The following is a 26,846-nucleotide window of genomic DNA, read 5'->3' as shown; positions in this document are numbered from 1 at the left end:
GGGCCCGGAGGACAGAGAGCCGTGCCCAGAAGGAGCGGATCCCGAGGCGCTGTCTGTCAGCTCTGCGGGAGGCCTTGTCCCGGTGCCCGAGCCACGTGGAGCCCAGGACGTTACGGGCAGAGAAGGGAGCAGGGCCTGGCTGGCCATTCTGGCAGCGCGGCCGCTCCCGCTGTCGGCCGGCTGCTCTGAGAAGGTCAGCGCGCTGGGTTGCCTGGGCCAGCGGCCAGCAGTCGGCTCTCGCTAATTGCAGCCGAGGGCTTACGGTGAGGGCGGGGAGGCTGTTGAATGTAAAGGATCGTGTGGGAGAAAATGAGGGCTTTTCTCCTCTTTCCTCCCATCTCCTCCCTTCCTCCCGCCTCCCCCGTGGAACCAGGAGGTCCCAAAAGCCCCCAGAGGCTTTGGTGAGCCGTCCGAGAGCCAGGGCTTTGCCAGGGCTTTGCCAGGGCTTTGCCAGGCCTGCAGGTGGCAAGAGCAGCCGGTGCGAGGATCGGCTTCCTTTGCCTTCTTGGATGACCTCCAGCACATGCGACCCTGCAGGCTGAGGTGACCAGACGTCCCGCTTTCGGCGGGACAGCCCCGATTTCTAACAATGTGTTTGTCCCGCGTCCCTCGGCGTTTTAAAAGAGTCCCGAAAAATGGTTAAAAATCGGGACTGTCCCGCCATAAGCGGGACGTCTGGTCACCTTACTGTATAGGCCACATATGTCAAACACAAGGCCCGCGGGCCAAATCCAGCCCGCCAGGCCTTTCAATGTGGCCCGCACCGCGCTGTCATCACTGCACTCCGCTGTCAGTTTATGACATTGTCAGTTTATGACTGTTCAGTAAACCATTCGGCCCGCGATTTAGGCTGGATTTTAGATTTTGGCCCCTTCTCTGATTGAGTTCGACACCCCTAGTATAGGCTGTGCTTGGGAAATGCTTGGGCTCTTTGATGCTGATGACAGAATGAATGAATGAATGAATGAATGAATGAGAGGTACTGTGCTGGCCCGGGACCAAAGTATCCTCCTGCCCCTGGAAGCAGGCCTGTGAGTAGGGAACGAGGGGGCAGAGGCACTCCTGCCACAACATGCCAGGGTAGCAATGTGTGTCCCCTGAGTGAGGGGCCTCGGTCTGCCCCAGTGGTGAGGGCCCCATGCAGGTGTGTGGGTGGGAGGGACCCCGGGGATGGGGGTGAGGCGGTGGGACCCAGGGACTGAGGGAGGCTTAGCTCTCGCTTTATTTATTTATTATTTTATTGATTTTCTACACAGAGGAAGGGAGAGGGATAAAGAGCTAGAAACATCGATGAGAGAGAAACATCCATCAGCTGCCTCCTGCACACCCCCCACTGGGGATGTGCCCGCAACCAAGGTCCATGCCCTTGACCGGAATCAAACCTGGGACCCTTGAGTCCGCAGGCTGATGCTCTATCCACTGAGCCACACCGGTTTCGGCTAGCTCTCGTTTTATGCTGCTCAGCAGACGTCCAAGAATCCCCTGATCTCCAAGGGCGTTTTTCTTTGAGCGTTTCTGAGAGGCTTGGGGCTTCCAAGGATTTCTGTCGGAGGGAGAAATTGATACTTTAGAACACATCGGTTCTCGGGTGAGCATTTGTATTCCCGTCTCTGCCCTCTTCCGGCCACCTGCGAGGTGAAAGCAGGAATCGGACTCATCCCTCACTGTGTCTGCGCTGGCCTCGCGCCTGGCATGCGCTGACGGCAGGAAGCTGTGCCGAACGAATGAATGAATGATCACCGTGGGCCGGAAGTCCTCCTCCCCCCCCTCCCCATCCATCCTCTGCCCTCTTCCGGCCGGAGAGGCTGACCTGCGGGGCTTCTGCTTGGGTTTGGCCGGTGGCAGGTCAGAGGCCAAGGGTCAAGGGTGTTTGCTTTGCTGGTGTGTCTTCACCAGAAGGTCACCTCTCTTTTCACGGCAGCCTGCTCTCCATGACTCTCTCCTCCCATGTCCTAAAGCAGGGGTCTTCAAACTACGGCCCGCGGGCCACATGCAGCCCCCAGGGGAGTCTGATCCTGCCCGCCAGGTTTTTTGGGCAGTGAGCGCAGCCGAGGTGTTACAGTAGGAATTAGTAGTTCATATAGTCCGGCCCTCCAGCTCTCTGAGGGACCGTGATCTGGCCCCCACTTTAAAAAGTTTGAGGACCCCTGGACTAAAGCCTCTTTAAAAAAAAAATAATAATAATATTGATTTCAGAGAGGAAGGGAGAGGGAGAGAGAGCTAGAAACACCAGTGATGAGAGAGAATCAGTGATCGGCTCCTTCCTGCACACCCCCTACTGGGGATGGAGCCCACAACCCGGGCATGTGCCCTTGACTAGAATCGAACTTGGGACCCTTCAGACCACAGGTTAATATATATATATATATATATACACACACACACACACACACATACACACATATATATGTATATTTTTAAACTCATATCCAGTTCCAGCTTGTTTGACTCGATTCCGGTCAAGGGCATGTACCTTGGTTGTGGGCACATCCCCGGTGGGGGGGCGTGCAGGAGGCAGCTGGTCAATATTTTTCTCTCATCGATGTTTCTAGCTCTCCATCCCTCTCCCTTTCTCTCTGTAAAGTATCAATAAAATATATTTTTAAAAAATACGACATGACATTCTTTGGCCAAACGTGACCTGGCTGGCCACTGAGGGCAGTTGAGCGCCTGGTCTTTATTTGGGCAAAGAAAGAGCCATTCTGGAAACTGTACTTAGGAGACACTTTCTCCCACTGGTAATTTGTAAAAGCTGCCGGGACCGGTTTGGCTCAGTGGCTAGAGCGTCGGCCTGGGGACTGAAGGGCCCCGGGTTCGATTCCGGTCAAGGGCATGGACCTTGGTTTCAGGCACATCCCCAGTAAGGGGTGTGCAAGAGGCAGCTGATCGATGACTCTCTCTCATTGATGTTTCTAACTCTCTATCTCTCTCCCTTCCTCTCTGTACAAAAATCAATAAAATATATATTTTTTTTGCCGAAGCCGGTTTGGCTCAGTGGTAGAGCGTCGGTCTGCGGACTGAAAGGTCCCGGATTTGATTCCAGTCAAGGGCATGTACCTTGGTTGCGGGCACATCCCCGGTAAGGGGTGTGCAAGAGGCAGCTGGTCGATGTTTCTCATCGACGTTTCTAGCTCTCTATCTCTCTCCCTTTCTCTCTGTTAAAAATCAATAAAATATATTTTTTAAAAATAAAATAAAATAAAATATATAGTTTTTTAAAAATGTAAAAGCTCTTATTTCAGGCTGAGAGTCTGTTCTTAAGCCTCTGGCATTGCCCCTCATCGTGGCTGTGCATCTGACTCAGCATGGGAGGTGCCAGAAGCTCGAGAAGTCGGGGAGTTTGGGGGGCCAGGTCCTGGGGTCACCCGCAGAGACAGAGTCACTGTGGCGTCGGACTCGGGGTTCACGCCTCCGCTCTCCCGCCGTCTCCCCGCAGGTGATCATCAACAGCACAATCACACCTAACATGACCTTCACCAAAACGTCGCAGAAGTTCGGGCAGTGGGCCGACAGCAGAGCCAACACCGTGTTTGGTTTGGGGTTTTCATCGGAGCTGCAGCTGACGAAGGTAACGTGGCCCTCTCTCTCTCTCTCACCCCCCACCCCCCAGGCCATGCGTGGCAGGGCCAGCCAGCAGTGCCCCGTGGTGAGCAGGACGCTCTGCCTGCGGCTCTGCCCCTTCTGGCCCTCAGGGCTGCCAGACCAGGCAACCTTTTGTATATTTTATTGATTTTTTTACAGAGAGGAAGGGAGAGAGATAGTTAGAAACGTCGATGAGAGAGAATCATCGACCAGCTGCCTTCCTCGCACCCCTCCACTGGGGATGTGCCCGCAACCAATGAACGTGCCCCTGACCGGAATCGAACCCGGGACCTTTCAGTCCGCAGGCTGACGCTCTATCCACTGAGCCACACGTTTTCGGCTCAGGTGACCTTTGAGACATGCCAGGCTCCTTGAAATAGAGATGTCACTCGGGACAGGAAAGCATGTCCCACACACACGCTGCTTCAGAGCCCGAGCTCACAGCACCGGGAGGCGGCCTGCCTGCCATCTGTCCGTCCGTCCGCCCACCCGCATGTCCGCCCTGCTCCCTGTGCAGTGTCAGCAGCAACCCCGACCCTCTGGTTGGAGCTCTGGTTGGAGAAAGAGGTGATACCTAATAGCAGTTCTTTTTGTTTGTTTGTTTGTTTTTGTTTTGTTTTTTTGTTAATCCTCATCCGAGGATATTTTTTTCATTGATGTTTAGAGAGAGTGGGAGGGAGAGGGAGAGACAGAGGGAAACATCGATGTGATAGAAACACATCGATTGGTTGCCTCCTACAGGAGATCCAACCAGGGCCTGGGCCAGGGAGGAGCCTGCAACCAAGTACATGCCCTTGACCGGAATCGAACCCTGGACCCTTCAGTCCACAGGCTGATGCTCTCTACCCACTGAGCCAAACAAGCTAGAACTGGATATGATTTTTTAAAAATATATTTTTTATTGATTTCAGAGAGGAAGGGAGAGGGAGAGAGAGAGAGAGAGAGAAACATCAACAATGAGAGAGAATCATTCATCGGCTGCTTCCTGCATGCCCCCCACTGGGGATCGAGCCTGCAATCCGGGCATGTGCCCTGACCAGGAATCAAGCCATGACCTCCTGGTTCATAGGTCAACATAGTACTCAACCACTGAGTGTGATTCCTCCCGACAGGAGGCCACGTCCTGTCCTCCAGGAGGAGTCCCGGTCCCTGAGCCGTTCCCGAGCCCCGGCTCTGTGACTGCGCCTGCCTTTGTCGCCAAGACTCACCACATGGGCCCGCAGAGGTCTCCTTTGTTCAGAATATTTCAAACCAGCCCCCCCCCCCCCCCCCTCTGTCTCTGCGAACGATTAACCACACGTTGGTAAGTCACCAGGAAGTGAGCCAGCAGTCTCGCAGGTGGCAATTAGCTGGCAAAGAGGAGCTTGGGCTCGAGGAGGCAGCTGTGGCCAGATGTGCCTGACCCCACGGAGCCCCTCCCCACAGCCCCGGGAGGGGGACGTGGTGATCAAACACCATAACCGGGCTGGATAAAGGGACCCCCCCCCCCCCCCATGGAGGCGCTCATTTATTTATTTATTTATTTTATTTTTATTATTATTATTATTTTAAATATATTTTATTGAGCTTTTTACAGAGAGGAAGGGAGAGAGATAGAGAGCTAGAAACGTCAATGAGAGAGAAACATCGACCAGCTGCCTCTTGCGCACCCCCTACCGGGGATGTGCCCGCAACCAAGGTACATGCCCTTGACCGGAATCGAACCCGGGACCTTTCATTCCGCAGACCGACGCTCTATCCACTGAGCCACACTGGTTTCGGCTGGAGGCGCTCATTTAAAAATGCGGCCTGCACACTCCTCTCTCTGCCCCCCCAGAGAGAAAATAGGTACCTTGATCTTGACTGCTTCCATATAAGGGCCGCTGTGCCCCGTCACCAGCGAGCATCATGGGAACACTCTCTGCCCTTTAGATAGGCTTTCCAGAAAGAATAGACGCTGCAGCCAAAACCAGTTTGGCTCAGTGGATGGAGTGTCGGTCTGCGGGCTGAAGGGTCCCAGGTTCGATTCCGGTCAAGGGCATGGACCTTGGTTGCGGGCACATCCCCAGTGGAGGGTGTGCAGGAGGCAGCTGGTTGATGTTTCTCTCTCATCGATGTTTCTAACTCTCTATTCCTCTCTGTAAAAAATCAATAAAACATATTTTTAAAAATTGATTTCAGAGAGGAAGAGAGAGGGAGAGAGAGATAGAAACATCAATGATGAGAGAGAATCATTGATCAGCTGCCTTGTTCACGCCCCCTACTGTGGATTGAGCCCACAACCCAGGCATGTGTCTTTGACCAGAATCGAACCTGGGACCCTTCAGTTCGGAGGTCGACTCTCTATTCACTGAGCCAAGCCGGCAAGGGCCAGTTCTCATTCTTTATCACCTAGGACAGTGGTCTGCAAACTGTGGCTCGCGAGCCACATGCGGCTCTTTGGCCCCTTGAGTGTGGCTCTTCCACAAAATGCCACGGCCTGGGCGAGTCTATTTTGAAGAAGTGGCGTTAGAAGAAGTTTAAGTTTAAAAAGTTTAGTTCTCAAAAGAAATTTCAATCGTTGTGCTGTTGACATTTGACTCTGGTGACTAATGAGTTTGCCGACCACTGAGCTAGGAAATTTCCCGCTTCGGACAAATTTGAGATTCTGTGAAGCTAAAGGAAAAATAGAAATGGCCTTAGATTGAGCAGTTAGGTTATTGTCTGCCACAGTGTCTTCAATTGCCAAGGCCAGAAAAGCCAGAAGAAATGAAATAAAATAAATGCCTTTAGTTTTTCTGTGATGGTAATGATGATGATTTTCATTCTGATGAAAGTTATCACATTACCGCTGCAGAAAATGGTCCTGATAAGTAAAGAATGAGAATTTGGCATATCTTTCAGACACCTTTGTGGTCCGACTAGCCTTTGATTAATGGGTTTTATTTACAGGAATCTATTTGCAGGAAATCATTGTAACTGAGTACAGAGATTTAGCTATGAGGATTTTTTCCTTGCAGCATCGTTTATAACAGTAAAAACAGACAAACAAAAACCAATCCAACCTAAATGTCCAGCAGTAGGAAATTAGTTAGATAAATGCCAGTAGGAAATTATAGTTAGATAATAGAAGATCATGTAATTACATAGAAATATTAACCTCATCTCAGTCATTTCAAAAATAGCTATAAAGTGAGACACAATATAACTTCATTTTGGAAAAGAAATACGTGGGCCCGGTGGGTGTGGCTCAGTGGCTGAAGGTCGGCCTATGAACCAGGAGGTCAGGGTTCGATTCCCAGTCAGGGAACATGCCCCAGCTGCAGGCCCATCCCCAGTGTGGGGCGTGCAGGAGGCAGCTGACCCATGATTCTCTCTCATCACTGATATTTCTATCCTTCTCTTCTTCTCCCTTCCTCTTTAATATTAATAAATATACATATATGAAAATATATGTAACAGATGCATATTAGACAGAAAAATATGTGGTTAGAGTTTCTCTCTGGCTGGTGGGAGTATAGGTTTAACATTTTTTTTTAAACTGCTTTCTAAATTTATAAGCACATGTGCTTTTCTACAATGGGGGGAGGGTATTATAAACCTGAAGGCTTGGAGGGAGGGGGATGTTTTAGCAAAGGACAGCCAGCTGGCTCCTCTCTCCATGACAGCTGCCGGTGCGTGTGTGTGTGTGTGTGTGTGTGTGTGCAGCTTGCTCTCAGGGCGTCTGGATTGCTTCCAGATTTCATTATTCCTGATGAATCTGGGATCTTCATCTATCGAAGGCTTTTTTATTTTCATTTTTCCATATTCTCAATTATTTTCATGGAGCCGTTTCCCAGAAGTGTTATCCCAAGTCAGCGGGCATGAATATTTTTTTTCTGCTCCTGCTCCATTTCTCCAAATTGCTTCTCGGGGGGCCGCACCAGTGCCCAGCGCTCCCGGCAGTGCCCTGCCAGCACCGGGCATTCGGACTGTGTGTGTTCGCGTCCGGTGACTGAGCAGGCAGAGCGTGGGACCTCGTTATTCTGATTTGCATCTTGAGCGAGGTGGAGCCATTCTTGTGTGCGCTGCATACTTTATTGTATTTTTTATTTGGGAGTCTTGACAAATTCCCCTGTTGGGGTTTTCATAATTTCCTTTTCAATTTGCACAAATTCAGAGTCTCCCCCTTGAGAACACCCCCTCGCCTCTCCGCCCCCCCTCCTTCCCCCAGGAGCATTACCTTTCTCTCCCCTCAGCTCCAAGGGCCCTCCTGCTTCTGCGGCTTCCTAAATCAACTCTCGCTTATTAAAAAAATTTGTGCAGCCAAAGCCGGTTTGGCTCAGTGGATAGAGCATCGGCCTGCGGACTGAAAGGTCCCAGGTTCGATTCCGGTCAAGGGCATGTACCTTGGTTGCGGGCACATCCCCAGTGGGGGGTGTGCAGGAGGCTGCTGATGGATGTTTCTCTCTCATCGATGTTTCTAACTCTCTATCCCTCTCTCTTCCTCTCTGTAAAAAATCAATAATATATATATATATATATATATATATATATATATATATATATATTTAAAAATTTGCACAGCCCAGCTGGAATGGTTCCGTGGTTGAGCCTGGACCTATAGGGGCTAAGAGGTCCCCAGTTCGATTCCATTCAGGGCATGGGCCTGGATTGCAGGCTCGATCCCCAGTGTGAGGCGTGCAGGAGGCAGCCGATGGCTGTGTCTCTCTCATCGATGTTTCCCTCTCTCTATGTCCTTCTCCCTTCCTCTCTAAAATTAATAAAAACATATTTTTTTAATTTGCACAAACTCTTTCTTTACCGAAGATAATGGCCCCTTTGCTGTTGTACTAGCCTAGCTCTGATATGTTCCCCAGGCACTGGTTTCCCTTCTGATTTCTCTTTTTACTTTTATATTGAAAAACTTTGCATTATTATGTCATCAAAAGATATCACTTTTGCTGAAACCCGTGTGGCTCAGTGGATAGAGCGTCAGCCTGCGGACTGAAGGGTCCCAGTTTGATTCCGGTCAAGGGCATGTACCTTGGTTGCAGTGGGGGGTGTGCAGGAGGCAGCTGATGGATGTTTCTCTCTCATCGATGTTTCTAACTCTCTATCCCTCTCCCTTCCTCTCTATAAAAAAATCAATAAAATATATTAAAAAAAAAAAAAGATGTCACTTTTGGGATATGAAGTCCCATGGCTGTGGCTTTGTGTTTGTTTTTAATTTAATTTTTAAAAATACGTTTTTACTGATAACAGAGAGAGGGAGAGAGAGGGCTCTAGACATCCCTGATGCAAGAAAATCACTGGTCAGCTGCCTCCTGCACAACCCCTACTGGGAATCGAACCCACAACCCAGGCATCAAATTGTTCATGGGTTGACACTCAGTCACTGAGCCACACCGGCCGGGAGGCTATGGCTTTTACTGAGGGGCCTGCAGGGGCCACATGGGCCAGAGCAGCAAGGCTGACCTTTTCTGTTTGGACCAGGTGCTCGGTTTACCAGCATTCGCCGTCTGGCAAGGAGACCACCGTTGCCGGCTGCGTGAATGCGCTCAGAGGGTGTCCTAGGCCCCGAGGTCTGTGAGCTCTCAGCAAAAGCCACAGCGTTGCCAAAACCGGTGTGGCTCAGTGGATAGAGCGTCGGTCTGCGGACTGAAAGGTCCCAGGTTCGATTCCGGTCAAGGGCATGTAGTACCTTGGTTGCGGGCACATCCCCAGTAGAGTGTATGCAAGAGGCAGCTGATGGATGATTCTCTCTCATCGATGTTTCTAACTCTCTATCCCTCTCTCTTCCTCTCGGTAAAATATCAATAAAACATATTAAAAAAAAAAAAAAAAAAGAGCCACAGCGTTGTCCTTGACTGGCTCGCTGTTTTGTTTCTCAGCAACGACATTCTGCTCTTGTGCTCTGCCTCTGCCTGTCACCGAATGTTCTCTGCTCCGACAACGTACTCGCTAATTAAAATCAGCTGCCTTGTCAGTGACTGTAAATCATGATTGGCGTGATTGTTCTGGGATTTTAAGAAAATGTTTTTCTTTTGTTATGAAAATGTTAAAACATTTTTTTTTAAACGTTGAGAGAGAGGTATGGTATAATAAGCACCTGCGTGCACGTCCCCTCGTTGTTGACATTTGCCACATTTCTATATCTGTTTTGTTGTAGCTGAAGTACGTTAAATTAACAGACATCAAAGCAAGCGTTTTACGCCTAAAAATTTCAGAACTTATTTCTTAGAAAAATGACATTTTTCAACCTAACCATAACGCCATTAGCACTGGAAAAAAATCTTTACCCAAGGATATTTCTTCCACTGGTTTCTAGAGGGAGGGAAGAGGGGGAGAGTGAGAGAAACATGGATGTGAGAGAGACACATCGATTGGTTGCCTCTCACATACGCCCCTACCAGGGTTGGGGAGCCTGCAACCAAGCTATGTGCCCTTGACCAGGAATCGAACCTGTAACCTTTTGGTCTGTGGGCTGATGCTCAAACCACTGAGAAAACTAGGGCAACACTTTTTTTGGTATTGATTTTTAGAGAAGAAAGGAAGGGGGATAGAGAGATAGAAACATCAATGAGAAACATCATCAATCTGCTGCCTCCTGCATGCCCCCTACTGGGGGTCAATGGCCCTGATCAAGAATCAAACCAGTGACCTCTTGGTTCCTGGGTTGATGTTCATCTACTGAGCCACACTAGCCAGGCAGGGCAACACTTGTAATAAAATTAATAGCAATTCTTCTTTGTGGTCTCATCCAGTCCACGGTCACATTTCACCTGTTGTGTATAGGTGGTTTATTCAAAACAGGGTTCAGTCATAGAGTATGTGTGCATTTTGCTATTTGGCATTTTGGTATTTTATATCATGCTTTTAAAATCTAGCCGAAACGCGTGTGGCTCAGTGGATAGAGCGTCGGCCTGCAGACTGAAGGGTCCTGGGTTCAATTCTGGTCAGGGGAATGCACCTTGGTTGCGGGCACATCCCCATCGATGTTTCTAACTCTCTACACTTCTCCCTTCCTCTCTGTAAAAAATCAATAAAATATATTTTTTTAAAATAAAATCTAGCCGAAACCGGTTTGGCTGAGTGGATAGAGTGTCGGCCTGCAGACTGAAGGGTCCCAGGTTCGATTCCGGTTAAGGGCATGGACCTTGGTTGCGGGCACATCCCTAGTAGGGGGTGTGCAAGAGGCAGCTGGTCAATGTTTCTCTCTCATCGATGTTTCTAACTCTCTCTCCCTCTCCCTTCCTCTCTGTGAAAAATCAATAAAATATATTTTAAAAATAAAAAAAATAAAAATCAATTAAAAATTAAAAAAATAAAATCTAGAACAGTGTCTTCTCCCTAACTTTTTTTTATTTTATTGCATTGACTTGTAAGAGTTCTTGAATCTCTCCTTAGACATGATGTAGTTTTCCACAGATTCCCTCTGTGATACAACCAGGTTTCTTTTCTTGTCTTGGTATGAGTTACCATTAACCAGGGATGTTTGTTTCAATCCTTCATCATCACACTGGCTGAGGAATTGACCCGGATCAGACTTTGGCCAATAGTGTTTATTGGAAGAAGCGTTCCTTCTATCCATTTCTTTTTTTCTTTTTCTTTTTTTATCTCAAGTGAAATCCTCCTTCAGGATTGGTACCGAGTGTATCGGCCTAAAAGGGATGCCAGCCAATAAAGCTGCGTGCTGAACACCAGCCATGAAACACCATCCTAACCGTTCTTCACGTTCAGTTCGCAGAGAAATTCCAGGAGGTGAAAGAAGCTGCCAGGCTCGCCAGAGACAAGTCGCAGGAGAAAATCGAGACGTCGAGTAACCATTCCCAGGTGAGTGGATAGCTTGTCACAAAGTAAAGCTGGGACCGAGACTCTGTCCCTTGTCACTTGGACCGGAAACCGGGTCTAGCAGCTGGGCATTCTGTCCCTCTATGGGGTTCCTTACTCTTTAAAAAACCTTCATTGTTGAAAGTATTACATGTGCCCCCTTTGCTTCCCCATGGATCCCTTCTCGTCCCCTCCCCACCCCAGGTCTTCACCACACTATCGTCCGTGTCTGTGGGTTGTACATGTGTAGCCACAGAGCATTTTGAAGGATTTTTTAATATATATTTTCCTTTAAAAATATATATATATTATTGATTTTCCACGGAGAGGAAGGGAGAGGGATAGAGAGCTAGAAACGTCGATGAGAGAGAATCATCCATCAGCTGCCTCCTGCACACCCCCCACTGGGGATGTGCCCGCAACCAAGGTCCATGCCCTTGACCGGAATCGAACCTGGGACCCTTCAGTCCGCAGGCCGACGCTCTATCCACTGAGCAACACCAGTTTCAGCCCGAGTGGTCTCTTTACTCGACTGTGTGATGGTTGACTAAGAAGGACCTGTTTACCTAGCCGGTTTGGCTCAATGGTTAGAATGTCGGCCCTCGGGCTGAAGGGTCCTGGGTTTGGCTCCGGTCAAAGGCATGTACATTGGTTACAGGTTAGATCTCCAGCCCTGGTTGGAGTGCATGTAGGGGGCAACCAATCGATGTGTCTCTCTTCCATTGCTGTTTCTCTGTCTCTGTCTCTGCCTGTCCTGTACACTCTCTCTCTCTGGAAATCAACAGAAAAATGTCCTCAGCTGAGGACTAACAACAACAAAAGAGAGGAAACTGTTGTGACCTGAGATAAAAATGCCTGCATTCCTGATGTCTAGATTGGCGTATGTCGCGGTGGACGGAAGGCTTGTGACAAGGTTGTCTGGAGGGAGACAGGGAAAGGCACCATCAGGAGCAAAGATGTGGGTTTGGGGTTAAGTAGGTGTAACGGCAAGACGGCCAGGGCCCAGTGGGGCTGGGAGTGAGGTGCACATTGGGAGGGACAGCCATGCACTTGCAGATACTGGAAAAGACCTGGAATTCTTCACGAGCAGATAGTTTATTGCTAATTTCACTAGAGACCAGTGCACGAAATTTGTGCACAGTGGGTGGTCCCTCAGCCCAGTCTGCACCCTCTCGCAGTCCAGGACCACTGGCTCCTAACTGCTCACCCGCCTGCCTTCCTGATCACCCCTAGTCACTCTGCCTGCCTGCCTGCCTAATCGCCCCTAACCACTTGCCTGCATGCTTGATTGCCCCTAACCACTCTGCCTGCTTGCCTCATCGCCCCTAACCACTTGCCTGCCTGCATGATCACCCCTAACAACCTCTTCCTCAGCCCCCACTGCCACAGCTTCATCCAGAAGGACATCCAGAATGATGTCCGGAAGGTCATTCAGCTGTCCCGTCTAACTAGCATATTATGCTTTTATTATTATAGATTATTTCTCATTGAGTAGTTGGCAGACATCGGGAGTGTTTTATGACTGTTGATCTGGAATTTGCATGAGGGTCACCAGTGAGTGGTAAGGAAGTCAGGGTGCCACAGGGGGTCGCAAGGAGGCTGTGGGGTGGAGGATGGCCTGGCAGGGCAGGTACAAGGTAAAGAGGAAGGATAAATGGCAGAGACAGCTGGTCGGGGGTGAAAACAAGGAAGCTTGGGCACCTGGAGCAGTCAAGACTGACACCCACGGCTTGACGGTATTAACATTTTGCCTTTAGTATCTGCAAACATTTAACAGCAGATATTTCCCCGAGGTTTTGTTTTAATATATTTTTATTGTTTTCAGAGAGAAAGGGAGAAAGAGATAGAAACATCAATGATAAGAATCATTGATGGGCTGCTTCTTGCATGTCCCCCACTGGGGATCGAGCCCTCACCTGGGCATGTGCCCCTGACCGGGAATCGAACCTCGACCTCCTGGTCCAGGTCACTAGGTTGATGCTCAACCACTGAGCCACACCAGCCAGGCTCCCCCACGCTTTTATTTGCCTTTTAATTTTGTTTATGGCATTAATTTTTTTTTTTTTTTTGCAAGGTAGGAATGTAAAGTTAGTTCAGATTTATACATCCTTCCCTCCATGGCTCCTTCCTTTGCCATTATGCATATTGGGAGCTAAATAAGAGCCTGCTGAGTTCTTATCCAAGAGCAGATGAGATTTCACCACCATGTGGGATGACTTATCACAGAAAACATCTCAGAATATTCATAACACGCTAAATAGTCATGGAGACCGCAGCCAGCCGGAGCCGGTCCCCGTTGCTTTAATGACTGGATCTTCCTCTTACAGCCCCAGGATGCTTAAGCTGTCTCGGCTTGTAACGGTTTTTTTCTCTCCTCGATATAAGTCATTCCTCCTCTTTTAATTGGTGGCTTCTGTCGGTGTTATTTAAGGAGACCAGGTATCTAGGCGTGTTAGGTTTATCTGCAGAGTAAGAGTAAAGTGGCCCAGACTAGCCGAAACCGGTGTGGCTCCCTGGATAGAGCGTCGGCCTGCAGACTGAAGGGTCCCAGGTTCGATTCCGATCAAGGGCATGGATCTTGGTTGCGGGCACATCTCCGGTGGGGGGTGTGCAGGAGGCAGCTGATGGATGATTCTCTCTCATCGATGTTTCTAACTCTCTATCCCTCTCCCTTCCTCTCTGTAAAAAAAAAAAAAAAAAAATCAATAAATTACATTTTTTTAAAAATAAAAAATAAAATGGCCCAGAATAGAGGCCCCAGGTGCTCACTGGTCTGTGAAGTGCACAGCCTCTGAGCTCACTGTGGGGCTTCCTGGGCCTTGTCCTTGTTTTTTTTTGTTTATTTGTTTGTTTTTATTGATTTCTTACAGAGAGGAAGGGAGAGGGATAGAGAGTTAGAAACATCGATGAGCGAAAAACATCCATCAGCCACCTCCTGCACACCCCCTACTGGAGATGTGCCCGCAACCAAGGCACATGCCCTTGTCCGGAATCGAACCTGGGACCCTTGAGTCCGCAGGCCGACGCTCTATCCACTGAGCCACACCGGTTCCGGCTTGTCCTTGGTTCTTGCCGGTCCCTGACTTACTCGTTGCTGCTGCGAGTGGGTCGGATGAGCGGCTCCCACCCTCAGAAACAGTGTCCCGTTATGCCCGACTGGCTGCCCTCGGAAGGCCCCGCAGGGACGTGCGAGGGGATTCGCTTTGGTCAGGGGTCTGGGTGTGAAACCCCGTCTTCTGCGCAGGCCTCCAGTGTCAACGGGACGGACGACGAAAAGGCATCGCACGCGGGCCCCGTGGAAACCCACCTCAAGTCCGAGAACAACAAGCTGAAGATCGCGCTGACGCAGAGGTAAGGGAGGGGCTGACGTCCGGACGCCGCTGCTCTGGAGCGGGGGAGGGGCCGGTCTCCCCTTCTGGCCCGGGGAAGCCGGTCAGCCGGCCTGTGGCTGCTCTCCGCCTCACTGGCCACAACGTCACACACGCTGGCCACGTCTGCTAACAGCCAACTCTCTAATCCGCTGGCCCGGCCTATTCTCTGAGCTTTTTTTTTTTTTTTTTTTTTTTTTTTTTTTAATTTTATTGATTTTTTACAGAGAGGAAGAGAGAGGGATAGAGAGTTAGAAACATCGATGAGAGAGAATCATCGATCAGCTGCCTCCTGCACACCTCCTACTGGGGATGTGCCCGTAACCAAGGTACATGCCCCTGACCGGAATCGAACCCGGGACCTTTCAGTCCGCAGGCTGATGCTCAATCCACTGAGCCACATCGGTTTCGGCTGCTCTCAGAGCTTAATGCCTATGAGTCCAGGCAACGGTGACCCTTAGACCCAGCCTCCCCGGTTTTGGATTGTGGGCTTTGTCAGGGTATCAAAGGACAGAGCCGTGACCAGACTCTTTTTTTTTTTCTTCTCATCAGACAGATCAGACAGCTATCAGGACTATTCTTGGTTGTGTGATCATTTTGTTTTTTGTTTTTTTTTGTTTTTTGTTTTTTGTTTTTTTTAAATATATTTTATTGATTTTGTACAGAGAGGAAGGGAGAGAGATAGAGAGCCAGAAACATCGATGAGAGAGAGTCATCGATCAGCTGCCTCTTGCACACCCCCTACTGGGGATATGCCCGAAACCAAGGTACATGCCCTTGACCGGCATCGAACCCGGGACCCTTCAGTCCCCAAGCTGACGCTCTATCCATTGAGCCAAACCGGTCCCGGCCTGATCATTTTGTTTTTAAATATATATTTTATTGATTTTTTATAGAGAGGAAGGGAGAGGGATAGAGAGCTAGAAACATCGATGAGAGAGAATCATCCATCAGCTGCCTCCTGCACACCCCCCGCTGGGGATGTGCCCGCAACCAATGTACGTGCCCTTGACTGGAATTGAACCTGGGACCTTTCAGTCCACAGACTGACCCTCTATCCACCGAGCCAAACCGCTTTCGGATTAACTATGTTTTTATTGATTTCAGAGAGGAAGGGAGACAGAGAGAGAGACACACACATATCAATGATGAGTGAGAATCATTGAGAATCACGCCCCCTACTGGGGATCAAGCTCGCAACCTGGGCAGGTGCCCTGATTGGGAATTGAACCGGGATCTCCTGGTTCCTAGGTCAGTGCTCAACCACTGAGCTATGCCGGCAGGGCCTATTCTTGGTTGTTTAAGTCACAGGGTGCTTGCTGCCTGAATGAAAACATTTTAGCCCTAAAAATCAATGTTTTGAAATCCCAATTTAGTTGAGAAGTGGATTATAGGAATGAGCAAGAGCCGTTTCCCCGAATCAGCTTAAGCTCTCCATCATCAGGCCTGGAATGAATCAGATAATAATGCTTCTTATTTTTTTTTTTCTATCCGTATGGTTTGACCTGGATCCTTGAGGCTGTGGAATGAAAGAGAATGCAGATTACCCAGACACAGCTGCATTTACTGTTTAAAAAGCTGTTAGGCCCAAACCGGTGTGGCTCAGTGGACAGAGCATCCGCATGCAGACTGAAAGGTCCCAGGTTCGATTCCGGTCAAGGGCATGTACCTTAGTTGCAGGCACATCCCCAGTAGGGGGTGTGCGGGAGGCAGCTGATCCATGATTCTCTCTCATCGATGTTTCTAACTCTCTATCCCTCTCTCTTCCTCTCTGTAATAAATCAATAAAATATATATTTTTAAAAATAAAATAAAAAATAAAAAGCTGTTAGACGCAGCACTCTCCTCAGTCAGGAGGCGCTAAGCCGGAGCCCAGACTCTGACAACTCGGGGTGCAAGAACATCTGCCAATCACCCGAGATGTTCGGACCCCAGATCCCGGGGCTCCGAGCAGGGAAACCAGGGAGCCTGCAAACCAAACAGCCTCTTTGGGGAGCCCGACTCAAGTTTGGTTTCTGAAATTTCCTCCCTGAGAGCATAGGGTCAAAGATAAACGTGGGCCTGGCCAGTGTGGCTCAGTGGATAGAGCATCCGCCTGCGGACCAAGGGGTCCTGGGTTCCATTCTGGTCAATGGCAGGTACTTGGTAACAGCCTCTTCCCCAACCGGGGCCCTGATTGGGGCTCATGCAGGAGGCAAACCCATCGATGTGTTTCTCTCACATTGATGTTTCTCTCCGTCTCTCCCTCTCTCTTCCACGCTCCCTAAAAATCAATGGAAAAATATCCTGGATGAGGATTAACAACAACAACAACAACAAAAAAGTTGAACTGGGGGTTTATGTGGTACTGGAGAGGCGTCCCTCAGACCTGTGGTTAGCACCCCACTTCTGCCCTCAGGGGCGTCCCAGTCTTGGTCCCCTTGCCCTCGTCCTCTCAGATCTGGATTCCTTTCAATGCCAGGGGTGGGGGACCCTTTTTCTGCCAAGAGCCGTTGGGATAGTTATAGCCTCGTTCGCTTCATAGAATTCACTGCAGGTAAGTTTATGTTGCTATGAAAAAAGCTCCTGGATTTATTGCATTTGGAGTCCAAGCCTGATGGTTTCCTGGACTTACTATGCTGCCCACCTGCTTCAGAGGCCTTAAGGAGGGGCCAGTGAGAGTGGGACCGTTATCTCCTATTTGCTTTTAAATCTGGGGCGTGTGTGTGTGTGTCTGTGTGTCTGTGTGTCTGTGTGTCTCTGTGTGTGTCTGTGTGTCTTATCTGTGTGTGTGTCTGTGTGTGTGTCTGTGTGTGAGTGTATGTGTCTGTCTCTGTGTGTGTGTGTGTCTGTATGAGTGTGCCTGTGTGTGTGCGCGTGTGTCCATGTGTGTGTGTGTCTCTGTGTGTGTGTGTCTCTGTGTGTGTCTGTGTGTGTCTCTGTGTGTGTGCATGTGTCTCTGTGTGCGTGTGTCCGTGTGTGAGTGTGTCTGTGTGTGTGTGTGTGTCTGTCTCTGTGTGTGTGTGCATGTGTGTCTCTGTGTGCGTGTGTCCATGTGTTTGAGTGTGTGTGTGTGTGTGTGTGTGTGAGTGTGTGTGTGTGTGTGTGTGTGTGCGTGTGTTGGCTCCAAAATAGGTGTCAGGAACTTGTTGAAAGGGCCCAGGAGCTTTCGTGAGGTTCTCTGAGGCCCCGGCGGCCCAGGACTTCCGAGCTTCCTAAAAGGAGGCCCATTTCAGGGAGGAAGCGGCTCTCCTGTGTGAGGGGTCCGCTGGGGCCAGGAGGGACGGGATCTGACTCTGAGCTTGAATCCTTCTCTAAGAATTCTGTTCATTTCTAAAGTGATTCTTTTTTTTTTTAAATCCTTACCTGAGGTTATTTTTTCATTGATTTTTAATTCCTTTTTTAAAAAGCATTATCATTATTATTATCCACTGATTTTTGAGAGAGTGGAAGAGAGAGAGAAACATCAGTGTAAGAGAAACACATCAGTTGGTTGCCTCCTGCATGAGCCCTGACCAGGGCCTGGCTGGGGAGGAGCCTGCATCCGAGGTACATGCCCTTGACCGGAATCAAACCCGGGACCCTTTGGGCCGCAGGCCGGCGCTCTATCCACTGGGCCACCCTGGCCAGGCTCTAAAGGGACTCTTTTAGGAAAACAGCCCAGCAAGGGGATGGGTCCACACAAGACAGGCCGGTCCCTCTGGCCCTTGCTCCCCCGGGAGGGGGCCGGGGGCCGGTCAGCACCCGCCCTCCCGGTCACCCCCGGCCCCCGCCTTGCAGCGCCGCCAACGTGAAGAAATGGGAGATCGAGCTGCAGACCCTGCGGGAGAGCAACGCGCGGCTAACCACGGCGCTGCAGGAGTCCGCCACCAGCGTGGAGCAGTGGAAGCGGCAGTTCTCCATCTGCCGGGACGAGAACGACCGGCTGCGGCACAAGGTGGGCCCGGGGGCGGGCGGGAGGGTCTGGGGGGCACAGCCCGCGGGAGGGCGGCCGGGGCCCCTTCTCCCAGCAGGGAGCCTGGCTGCCTCCCCATCTGAGCCTCCCCCTGCTTCAATCCCCGATTTATTACCTTATTTTTTAATAAAGATTTTTAAAAGATATATATTTTATTGATGTTTTACAGAGAGGGATAGAGAGATAGAAACATCGATGAGAGAGAATCATCCATCAGCTGCCTCCTGCACACCCCCTACTGGGGATGTGCCTGCAACCCAGGCACATGCCCTTGACCGGGATCGAACCTGGGACCCTTCAGTCCGCAGGCCGACGCTCTATCCACTGAGCCAAACCGGTTTTGGCTATTACCTTTTTTTTTTTTTATAAAGATATTTTTATTGATTTCAGAGAGGAAGGAAGAGGGAGAAAGAGATGGAAACATCAGTGATGATAGAATCATTGATCAGCTGCCTCCTGCACGCCCCCCAACTGGGGATTGAGCCCACATGTGCCCTTGACAGGGAGTCGAACCTTGACCTCCTGGTTCATAGGTCAATGCTCAACCACTGAACCACACCGGCCGGGCTGACTATATACATATATATATATATATATATATATATATATATATATATATATATATTGACTTTTTACAGAGAGGAAGGGAGAGGGATAGAGAGTTAGAAACATCGATGAGAGAGAAACATCGACCAGCTGCCTCCTGCACACCCCCTACCAGGGATGTGCCCGCAACCAAGGTACATGCCCTTGACCAGAATCGAACCTGGGACTCTTTGGTCCACAGGCGGACACTCTATTCACTGAGCCAAGCCGGTTTGGGCCTGACCACGTTTGAACGGTCAGCACGTTTACAGGCCGTGGACACGACAGGGGGACATTGGCCTTCACTCTCCCCAGCCCCCTGACTGCGGGAAGCCAGCGGAGGACACTGTCTCACCATCTTCCGTGGCACAGATGGCACTGCCTGGTGTCGCTTTTTCATTTCGGTGCCCACAGTGCTTACAGCGAGGGGCACCGGGCCAGGTGCTGACTCCGCATGGCCCCTTCCCGGACTGGCTGATGGACGGCCCGCTCTCTCTTTTTCCAAGGGAAGCGCCCAGCTTCCCTCTGCGCCTGAGAGTACACGCCCAAGGGCAGGGCGGGCGGAGGGAGTGCTCCCCGAGGGGAGCATCAGCGTCCCTGCTGGGGAGCCCCTTGGCTGGGGTGCGCCCCGCCTCTGGGCAGAGTCCTCACAGCGCTTCCCCCGCTTGTGGGAACCCCATCCACTCAGCGCTTTTTAAAAAAATATATTTTATTGATTTTTTACAGAGAGGAAGGGAGAGGGACAGAGAGCTAGAAACATCGATGAGAGAGAACCATTGATCATCTGCCTCCCGCACACCACCCCCTACTGGGGATGTGCCCGCAACCAAGGTCCATGCCCTTGACCAGAATCGAACCCGGGACCTTTCAGTCCGCAGGCCGACGCTCTATCCACTGAGCCACACCGGTTTCGGCAACTCGGCGCCTTTGTGCTACACGTGTCCCGCTCTTGCCGTTCACCCTGCACACACACTCCGGCCTTGGCCTTGGCTGTTCCTCTGAGAGAGCAGGCTGGGGAGGGAGAGAAAGGTGCACCCTGGGAATTTGCCTCCCCCCACACACACTTCCAGAAAGAGGCCTGCAGGTCGACCCGAGTGAAAACGTTTGAAATGTCATCGCGTCCCGCTTGGTGGCCCCTGCCCCCCAGGGCTCTGCTGTTCACCCCGCCGGCTTAGACCCATGAAACGGAATAATTTAGGAAGTGATTAAAACGATGTAAAAAAAATCACTGGAAATGGAATGAATTTCTATGCTGATTAAAAAAAAATAATAATAAGATGTAAAACCATTTCGGGGAGAAGCAGGTAGATCCTGCTCGTGACAAGTCCTTAAAGCAAACCTGCAGAGCGTGTCCTGTGGCCCCGAGAGCAGCCAGGAGCCCGGGGCACCCGAAGGCCGGGTGGTGTGGCTCAGAGGGCGCTGCTGCTGGTGAGTGAGGAGGCACTTCGTGCCAAAATGGACCGGCGGCCCCTCCGGAGTCACATGGAGTTCAAGGGCAGCCTCTGAGAAACACAAGTGGGTTAGTTTTAGGTTTATTTTAAAAAGAAAGCATAGGCCTAGCCGGTGTGGCTCAGTGGATAGAGCGTCGGCCTGCGGACTGAAGGGTCCCAAGTTCAATTCCAGTCAAGGGCATGTACCTGGGTTGCGGGCACATCCCCAGTGGGGGGGTGTGCGGGAGGCAACTGATTGATGTTTCTCTCTCATTGATGTTTCTAACTCTATCCCTCTCCCTTCCTCTCTGTAAAAAAATCAATAAAATATATTAAAAATGTTTTTTTTTTAAATAAAATAAATAAATGAAAGCATAGGCCTAGCCGGTGTTGCTCAGTGGATAGAGCGTCGGCCTGCGGACCAAAGGGTCCTGGGTTCAGTTCCGGTCAGGGGCACATACCTTGGTTGCAGGCTTCTCCCTGACCTGACTCCTGGTTGGGACACATACAGAAGGCACCCAATCCATGTTCCTGTCTTTCCCTCTCTCTTTCCCTCTCTCTGAAAAATCAATGGAAAAATATCCTCAGGTGAGGATTAACAGAAAGAAAAAAAAGAAAGATTCTATTTTAGGGGAGGGGGAAAAAGAGGGACATCTGTAATAATCTCAACAATAAAAGATTTTTTAATTAAAGAAAGGAGCCGAAGCCGGTTTGGCTCAATGGAGAGAGCATGGGCCTGCGGACTGAAGGGCCCCGGGTTCGATTCCGGTCAAGGGCATGTACCTTGGTTGCGGGCACATCCTCAGTTAGGGGGCGTGCAAGAGGCAGCTGATCGATGACTCTCTCTCTCATCGATGTTTCTGACTATCTCTTTCCCTTCCTCTTTGTAAAAAAAGTAATAAAATATATTTTTTAAAAAAGAAAGGAAGGAAGGAAGCATAAACAGCACTGTTTTGCTCTTTGGTTTGATGACCGAAGCAAACTAGCCCCCCGGCCTCATGTGTGATGTCCCCCCCAGATTGACGAGCTGGAAGAGCAGTGCAGCGAGATCAACCGAGAGAAGGAGAAGAACATCCAGCTGAAGCGGAGGATCGAGGATCTGGAATCCGAGCTCCGAGAGAAGGACTCGGTGAGTAACAGCCCAGATGCCCCTCCCCACCCCCCCCGTGTCCTCTGGGCCTGCGGGCGAGCTCCCCCCGAGGGTACAGCAGGTGCCTGGGCACGTGACGGCCCCGCCAGCTGCCTGGACATGGGCAGAGTCAGAGCCCAGAGTCACGTCAGGGCGCAGACACTACAGCCTCCTCGCTGTGCTGTGTGTGCTGTGTGGTCAGCCACCCCGATCCAAGAGGGAGTTGAACTTTGAACTTTGTACCAGTCACTTGGGAACTTTTTTTTTTTTTTTTAATATATTTTATTGATTTTTTTTTTTTTTTTTTTTTTACAGAAAGGAAGGGAGAGGGATAGAGAGTTAGAAACATGGATGAGAGAGAAACATCGATCAGTTGCCTCCTGCACACCCCCAACTGGGGACGTGCCCACAACCAAGGTACATGCCCTTGACCGGAATCGAACCTGGGACCCCTCAGTCCGCAGGCTGACGCTCTATCCACTGAGCCACACCGGTTTCGGCTACTTGGGAACTTTTTAGACAGTCTGTCATCAGAAGCTGAACTCTGCTGTCAGATGAGTGCAGTGAGAGCCAGCAATTGTAGCCAGTGGAAGGGCGGTTGGACTGCTAAGTACACAGAGGCTGGAGTCCACGGGCAGGCTGCCAAACTGTTCCCAGCCTCAGTTTCCCCACTGACAAAGCACGAAGCATAGGAGACCTGTCCGCCATGGTGATGCGCCGACTTCGTGCGATTGTGCGTGTCCTGCCCTCCGCCCTTAGACTATTTGAGGGGCTCAGTGTTAGTCCTCACCTTTGTTATCTGTGCAAACAGCACGGGTTCCAGAAGCTGCTTTTATTCCGAGATGTCCAAGTGGGGGCCCGGGTGGGGGGCTTCAAGAATGCCTCTTGCCGAAACCGGTTTGGCTCAGTGGATAGAGCGTCAACTTGCAGACTTTCGAAGGGTCCCGGGTCCGGTCAAGGGCATGGACCTTGGTTGCGGGCACATTCCCATTAGGGGTGTGCAAGAGTCAATGATTCTCTCTCATTGATGTTTCTAGCTCTCTATCCCTCTCCCTTCCTCTCTGTAAAAAAAAAAAAATCAATAAAATATATATATATTTTTTAAAAAAAGAATGCCTCTCATCTGACTTGACTTCACATTCTTTCTCAAACTTCTTTCTCCCACAGGAGTTGAAAGATCTCCGGAAACAGAGCGAAATCATACCTCAGCTCATGTCGGAGTGTGAATACGTCTCTGAGAAGCTAGAGGTGAGGGCAGGAGGCGCAGATGAGAAGGCGCTGGTCATGTGACTCTTCCTGAGGGGGGTCTCCTCCCCCCCCCCCGCCCCCCCCCCCGCCCCCCGCCCCCAAGAAGGCTCAGCAGCGTCTGTCTTGTGGCTTTTCCACCTGACGAAGGTGTCCTGTGCCACAAACCAACCGTTTCCCGCCCACAGAAGCCCCTGCAGAACCGCAGACGGGTGAGGAGTCGGGGCAGAGAAAGGGCTAAGGGCGTAAGTCCCGGATGCTGTCCCCCCTCTCCACTCCCCAGCCGTGGACTTACACGCTTTCCTGGGGTAGACCACCCCTCACTGGCCTCAGATTTTTAAAAAAATATATATTTTATTGATTTTGTACAGAGAGGAAGGGACAGAGATAGAGAGCTAGAAACATCGATGAGAGAGAGAGAGAGTCATCGAGCAGCTGCCTCTTGCACACCCCCTACTGGGGATGTGCCCGCAACCAAGGTACATGCCCTTGACCGGAATCGAACCCGGGACCTTTCAGTCCCCAAGCCGGCGCTCTATCCACTGAGCCAAACCGGTCTCGGCTGGTCTCAGATTTTTTTTTTTTTTTAATTTAATTTATTTCAGAGAGGAAGGGAGAAAGAGAGAGAGAGAGAGAAACATCAGTGATGCGAGAGAATCATTTATCTGTTGCCTCCTGCACTGGGGGATCGAGCCCGCAACCCAGGCATGTGCCCTCACCAGGAATCAAGCCATAACTGCCAGGTTCCTAGGTCAGTGCTCAACCACTGAGCCACACTGGCCGGGCTGGCCTCAGGTTTCTGATCACAAAGGGAGGGTTTTAACCTCCTCCTCTACCTCCAGGCTCTCCTCCCTTCAGGAGCCCTATATTCAGTTGGGCAGCCCCAGCTTTAGCAACTGGTTAGGGTTAGGTCAGTGGTCGGCAAACTCATTAGTCCACAAAGCCAAATATCAACAGGGCAACGACTGAAATTTCTTTTGAGAGCCACATTTTTTAAACTTTATATAGCTGAAACCAGTTTGGCTCAATGGATAGAGGGTCGACCTGCGGACTGAAGGGTCCCAGGTTTGAATCCGGTAAAGGGCTTGTTCCTTGGTTGCAGGCACATCCCCGGTAGGGGGCGTGCAGGAGGCAGCTGGTCGATGTTTCTCTCTCATCGACGTTTCTAGCTCTCTATCCCTCTCCCTTCCTCTCTGTAAAAAAATCAATAAAATATATATATTTTAAAAACTATATAGGTAGGTACATTATTATTAACTTAATTAGGGCACTTCTTCAATCGCCAAAGAGCCGCATGAGGCTCTCGAGCCGCGGTTTGCCGACCACTGGGATAGAGCCTTCATCACAAGGAACAACAACAGCCCGTAATCATTGGAATCGAGAGCCTAGGTCAGTGGTCGGCAAACTCATTCATCAGCAGAGCGGCACACCGCACACGGCTCTCGAGCCACAGTTTGCCGACCACTGGCCTAGTTATCAGAATGGAGCTGAGTAGCCGAAACCGCTTTGGCTCAGTGGATAAAGAGTCGGTCCGCGGACTGAAAGGTCCCAGGTTCGATTCCGGTCAAGGGCATGTACCTTGGTTTCGGGCACGTCCCCGGTAGGGGGTGTGCAAGAGGCAGCTGATCGATGTTTCTCTCTCATCGACGTTTCTAGCTCTCTATCTCTTTCCCTTCCTCTCTGTAAAAAATCAATAAAAAATATATTTTTTAAAAAAATGGAGCTGAGTGGACATCCGCTGACCGTCTGGGCCTGGGGCTGGCAATGCCTCGCGTTGGTGGAAGGGACAGACAGGCAGGCAGGAAAGAAGGACACGCTGAGATGCCCCCGGTCTGTGTGCTGAGGAACTAACGGGCCTGGGGTGCAGCCGGAGCAGGTCTCCGCGCCCCCCCCTCCCCGTCTCCCCCACGTTCCCCAGACCCCTCTCCTTCGCTTTTGCTTCAGGCAGCGGAGAAAGACAATCAGAACCTGGAGGACAAAGTGCGCTCCCTGAAGATGGACATTGAGGAGAGCAAGTACCGGCAGCGCCACCTAAAGGTGGAGCTGAAGAACTTCCTGGAGGTGCTGGACGGCAAGATCGACGACCTGCACGACTTCCGCCGCGGCCTCTCCAAGCTGGGCACCGACAACTAGGGCTCCCGGCCCCCCGGCCCCCCGGCCCCCCGGCCCGGGAGCCGCAGGTGTGTGTGCGCGCGCGGGCGGCCGGGGCCGCGGACGCGTCCGGCCGCCGGCGTCGCCTCTGTCCACGCGGGCGCGGCCGGGGCGAGGGTCCCAGGCCGCCGCCGCGCCCCCTCCTACGCGCCGGGATCGCGGTCTCCTCTCGCTCCTCCGGCCTTTTCCAGGCCGGGGCCACCCTGGAAGATTCTGACTCAGGAATCCAGACTAGGTCTACCTTACACGTTTACGCAGTCAGGGCAGGGATGTTTATATCTTTCTTAAGGGTTTGTGCAGCCCCATGAGCTGAAATGAGTTTTCTAATCCAAATGTGAGTCTCCTTTACACCTCCTGTTTTTTTTTTTTTTTTGAACGGCATTCGGGGTATCGGGATGTCCCCCAGGCGCCCGAGCGTGGCCGCCGTGGAGGTCAAAGCTCCCTCCCCAAAGCTCGGGGACCTTCTGCCCCCTCATCCCTGCCCCAGCTGTGAGGCTGCGACCACGCTCCTTTCCTTGGTTTCGTTCTCTGAGCAGATGGCTGTGCCATGGCGCGGCAGCACGCAGGGAGGGCGCCTCGCACACAGTAGGTGCTTAATAAACACTCGTTCAGTGAAACACAACGCACGGGATTTAGCGTTTCAATCCAGCCCCCGCAGAGTCCCTGCCGACAGGCCGGCATCCTGGCGCCCTGGGTCAGCATCGGACGTGGATGCACTCGCGTGGTCAAGCCCGTGGCTTGGCTCCGTGGCTCCGTGGCCCCGTGGCCCCGTGGCTGGGATAGTGGCCGTGGACGCAGCAGGAGCCGGTCGGAGCCCCTCCCGCCCCAGGCACCCATCCACGGCCCTCTGGATGGGTCTCTGACTCCGGGACACCCCCTCCCCCCCCCACTCTCCAGTCGTGGGGCCTGTAGCTGGGATTCCAGGACCACGGGCTGTCCCTGGGGTTGGGGTGTCCGCTGGGGCCCGGGGTGGGGTCCTCTGTTGGGGGTGGGCAGGTGAGGAAGGAGTCACACCAGCCCAGGGGGGAGGGGAGGCTCAGCCGGGGAGGCTGGCCTCGGCCTGGGGCTGGCACCACTGGCCTCTCCTCTCAGTGGTCATCCTTCCCTGGCAGGGCCTGCCGGGCTGGCACAGCGGCTGAGTCCCTGGCCATTACCTGCTCCGTGAACCTCTGAGAGAACTCCCCCTTCCAGAAAGGCGTTCCCACGTGGGCAGGATCTCTCCCTGCTGCAAATGCTAACACAGCCCGAGGGAGGGCAGGCACCGGAAGGCATGGCCCGGGCGCCCCTCTGCGGAGCTGAGCCCTGAGCTTAGGGGAGAAGGGAGCTGGGAGGAGGGAGGAGGGCCGGCGGCCAGGTGGTCTGGGGCACGGCGTCAGCAGAGACCCCGCAGGCCAGGCCGGCACATAGCAATCAGGAGGTGCAGGGCGCAGCTGGCCCGCCCTGCCCCGGAGCCCAGGAGGCAGCTCCTCCCCGGCTGAGCTGGAGACTGGGCTGCAGGCGGCGGGGCCTGGGCTGGGCCTGGCCTGGCGGCAGTGGGTACGGAGATCTTCCCAGGCAGCTCAGCCCACAGGCTCTGGGTTTTAAAACCTCTACGTGGGTCTTCCTTGTGTTGCTGTTGTTCATCCTCACGTGAGGATATTTTTCCATCGATT

At 51.5% G+C, this 26,846-nt stretch overlaps 1 protein-coding gene across 3 annotated transcripts in view; it reads left to right on the top strand.

Moving 5' to 3' along the window:
• The window catches only part of HOMER2 (homer scaffold protein 2), a 100,716-nt gene extending 74,532 nt beyond the window's left edge, over positions 1-26,184 (top strand). For 2 of the 3 annotated variants that reach the window (XM_084869265.1, XM_084869263.1), the window contains 7 exons: positions 3,437-3,568; positions 11,263-11,355; positions 14,597-14,703; positions 18,480-18,636; positions 21,688-21,798; positions 22,966-23,046; positions 24,988-26,180. In XM_084869265.1, coding sequence (XP_084725391.1) covers positions 3,467-3,568; positions 11,263-11,355; positions 14,597-14,703; positions 18,480-18,636; positions 21,688-21,798; positions 22,966-23,046; positions 24,988-25,176 — 840 coding nt within the window. In that variant the 5' untranslated portion in view covers positions 3,437-3,466 and the 3' untranslated portion in view covers positions 25,177-26,180. Of the gene's footprint in view, positions 1-3,436; positions 3,569-11,262; positions 11,356-14,596; positions 14,704-18,479; positions 18,637-21,687; positions 21,799-22,965; positions 23,047-24,987 lie in introns of all 3 variants that reach the window. The other variant, XM_084869264.1, reaches the window with a different exon arrangement.
• The last annotated feature ends 662 nt before the right edge of the window (positions 26,185-26,846 follow it).

This window comes from Pipistrellus hanaki (genome assembly GCF_964339955.1).
Source record: "Pipistrellus hanaki genome assembly, chromosome: 21".
NCBI lineage: Eukaryota > Metazoa > Chordata > Mammalia > Chiroptera > Vespertilionidae > Pipistrellus > Pipistrellus hanaki.
The sequence above is the reverse complement of the archived record's forward strand: the minus strand, read 5'-3'. Positions and strand labels throughout refer to the sequence as shown.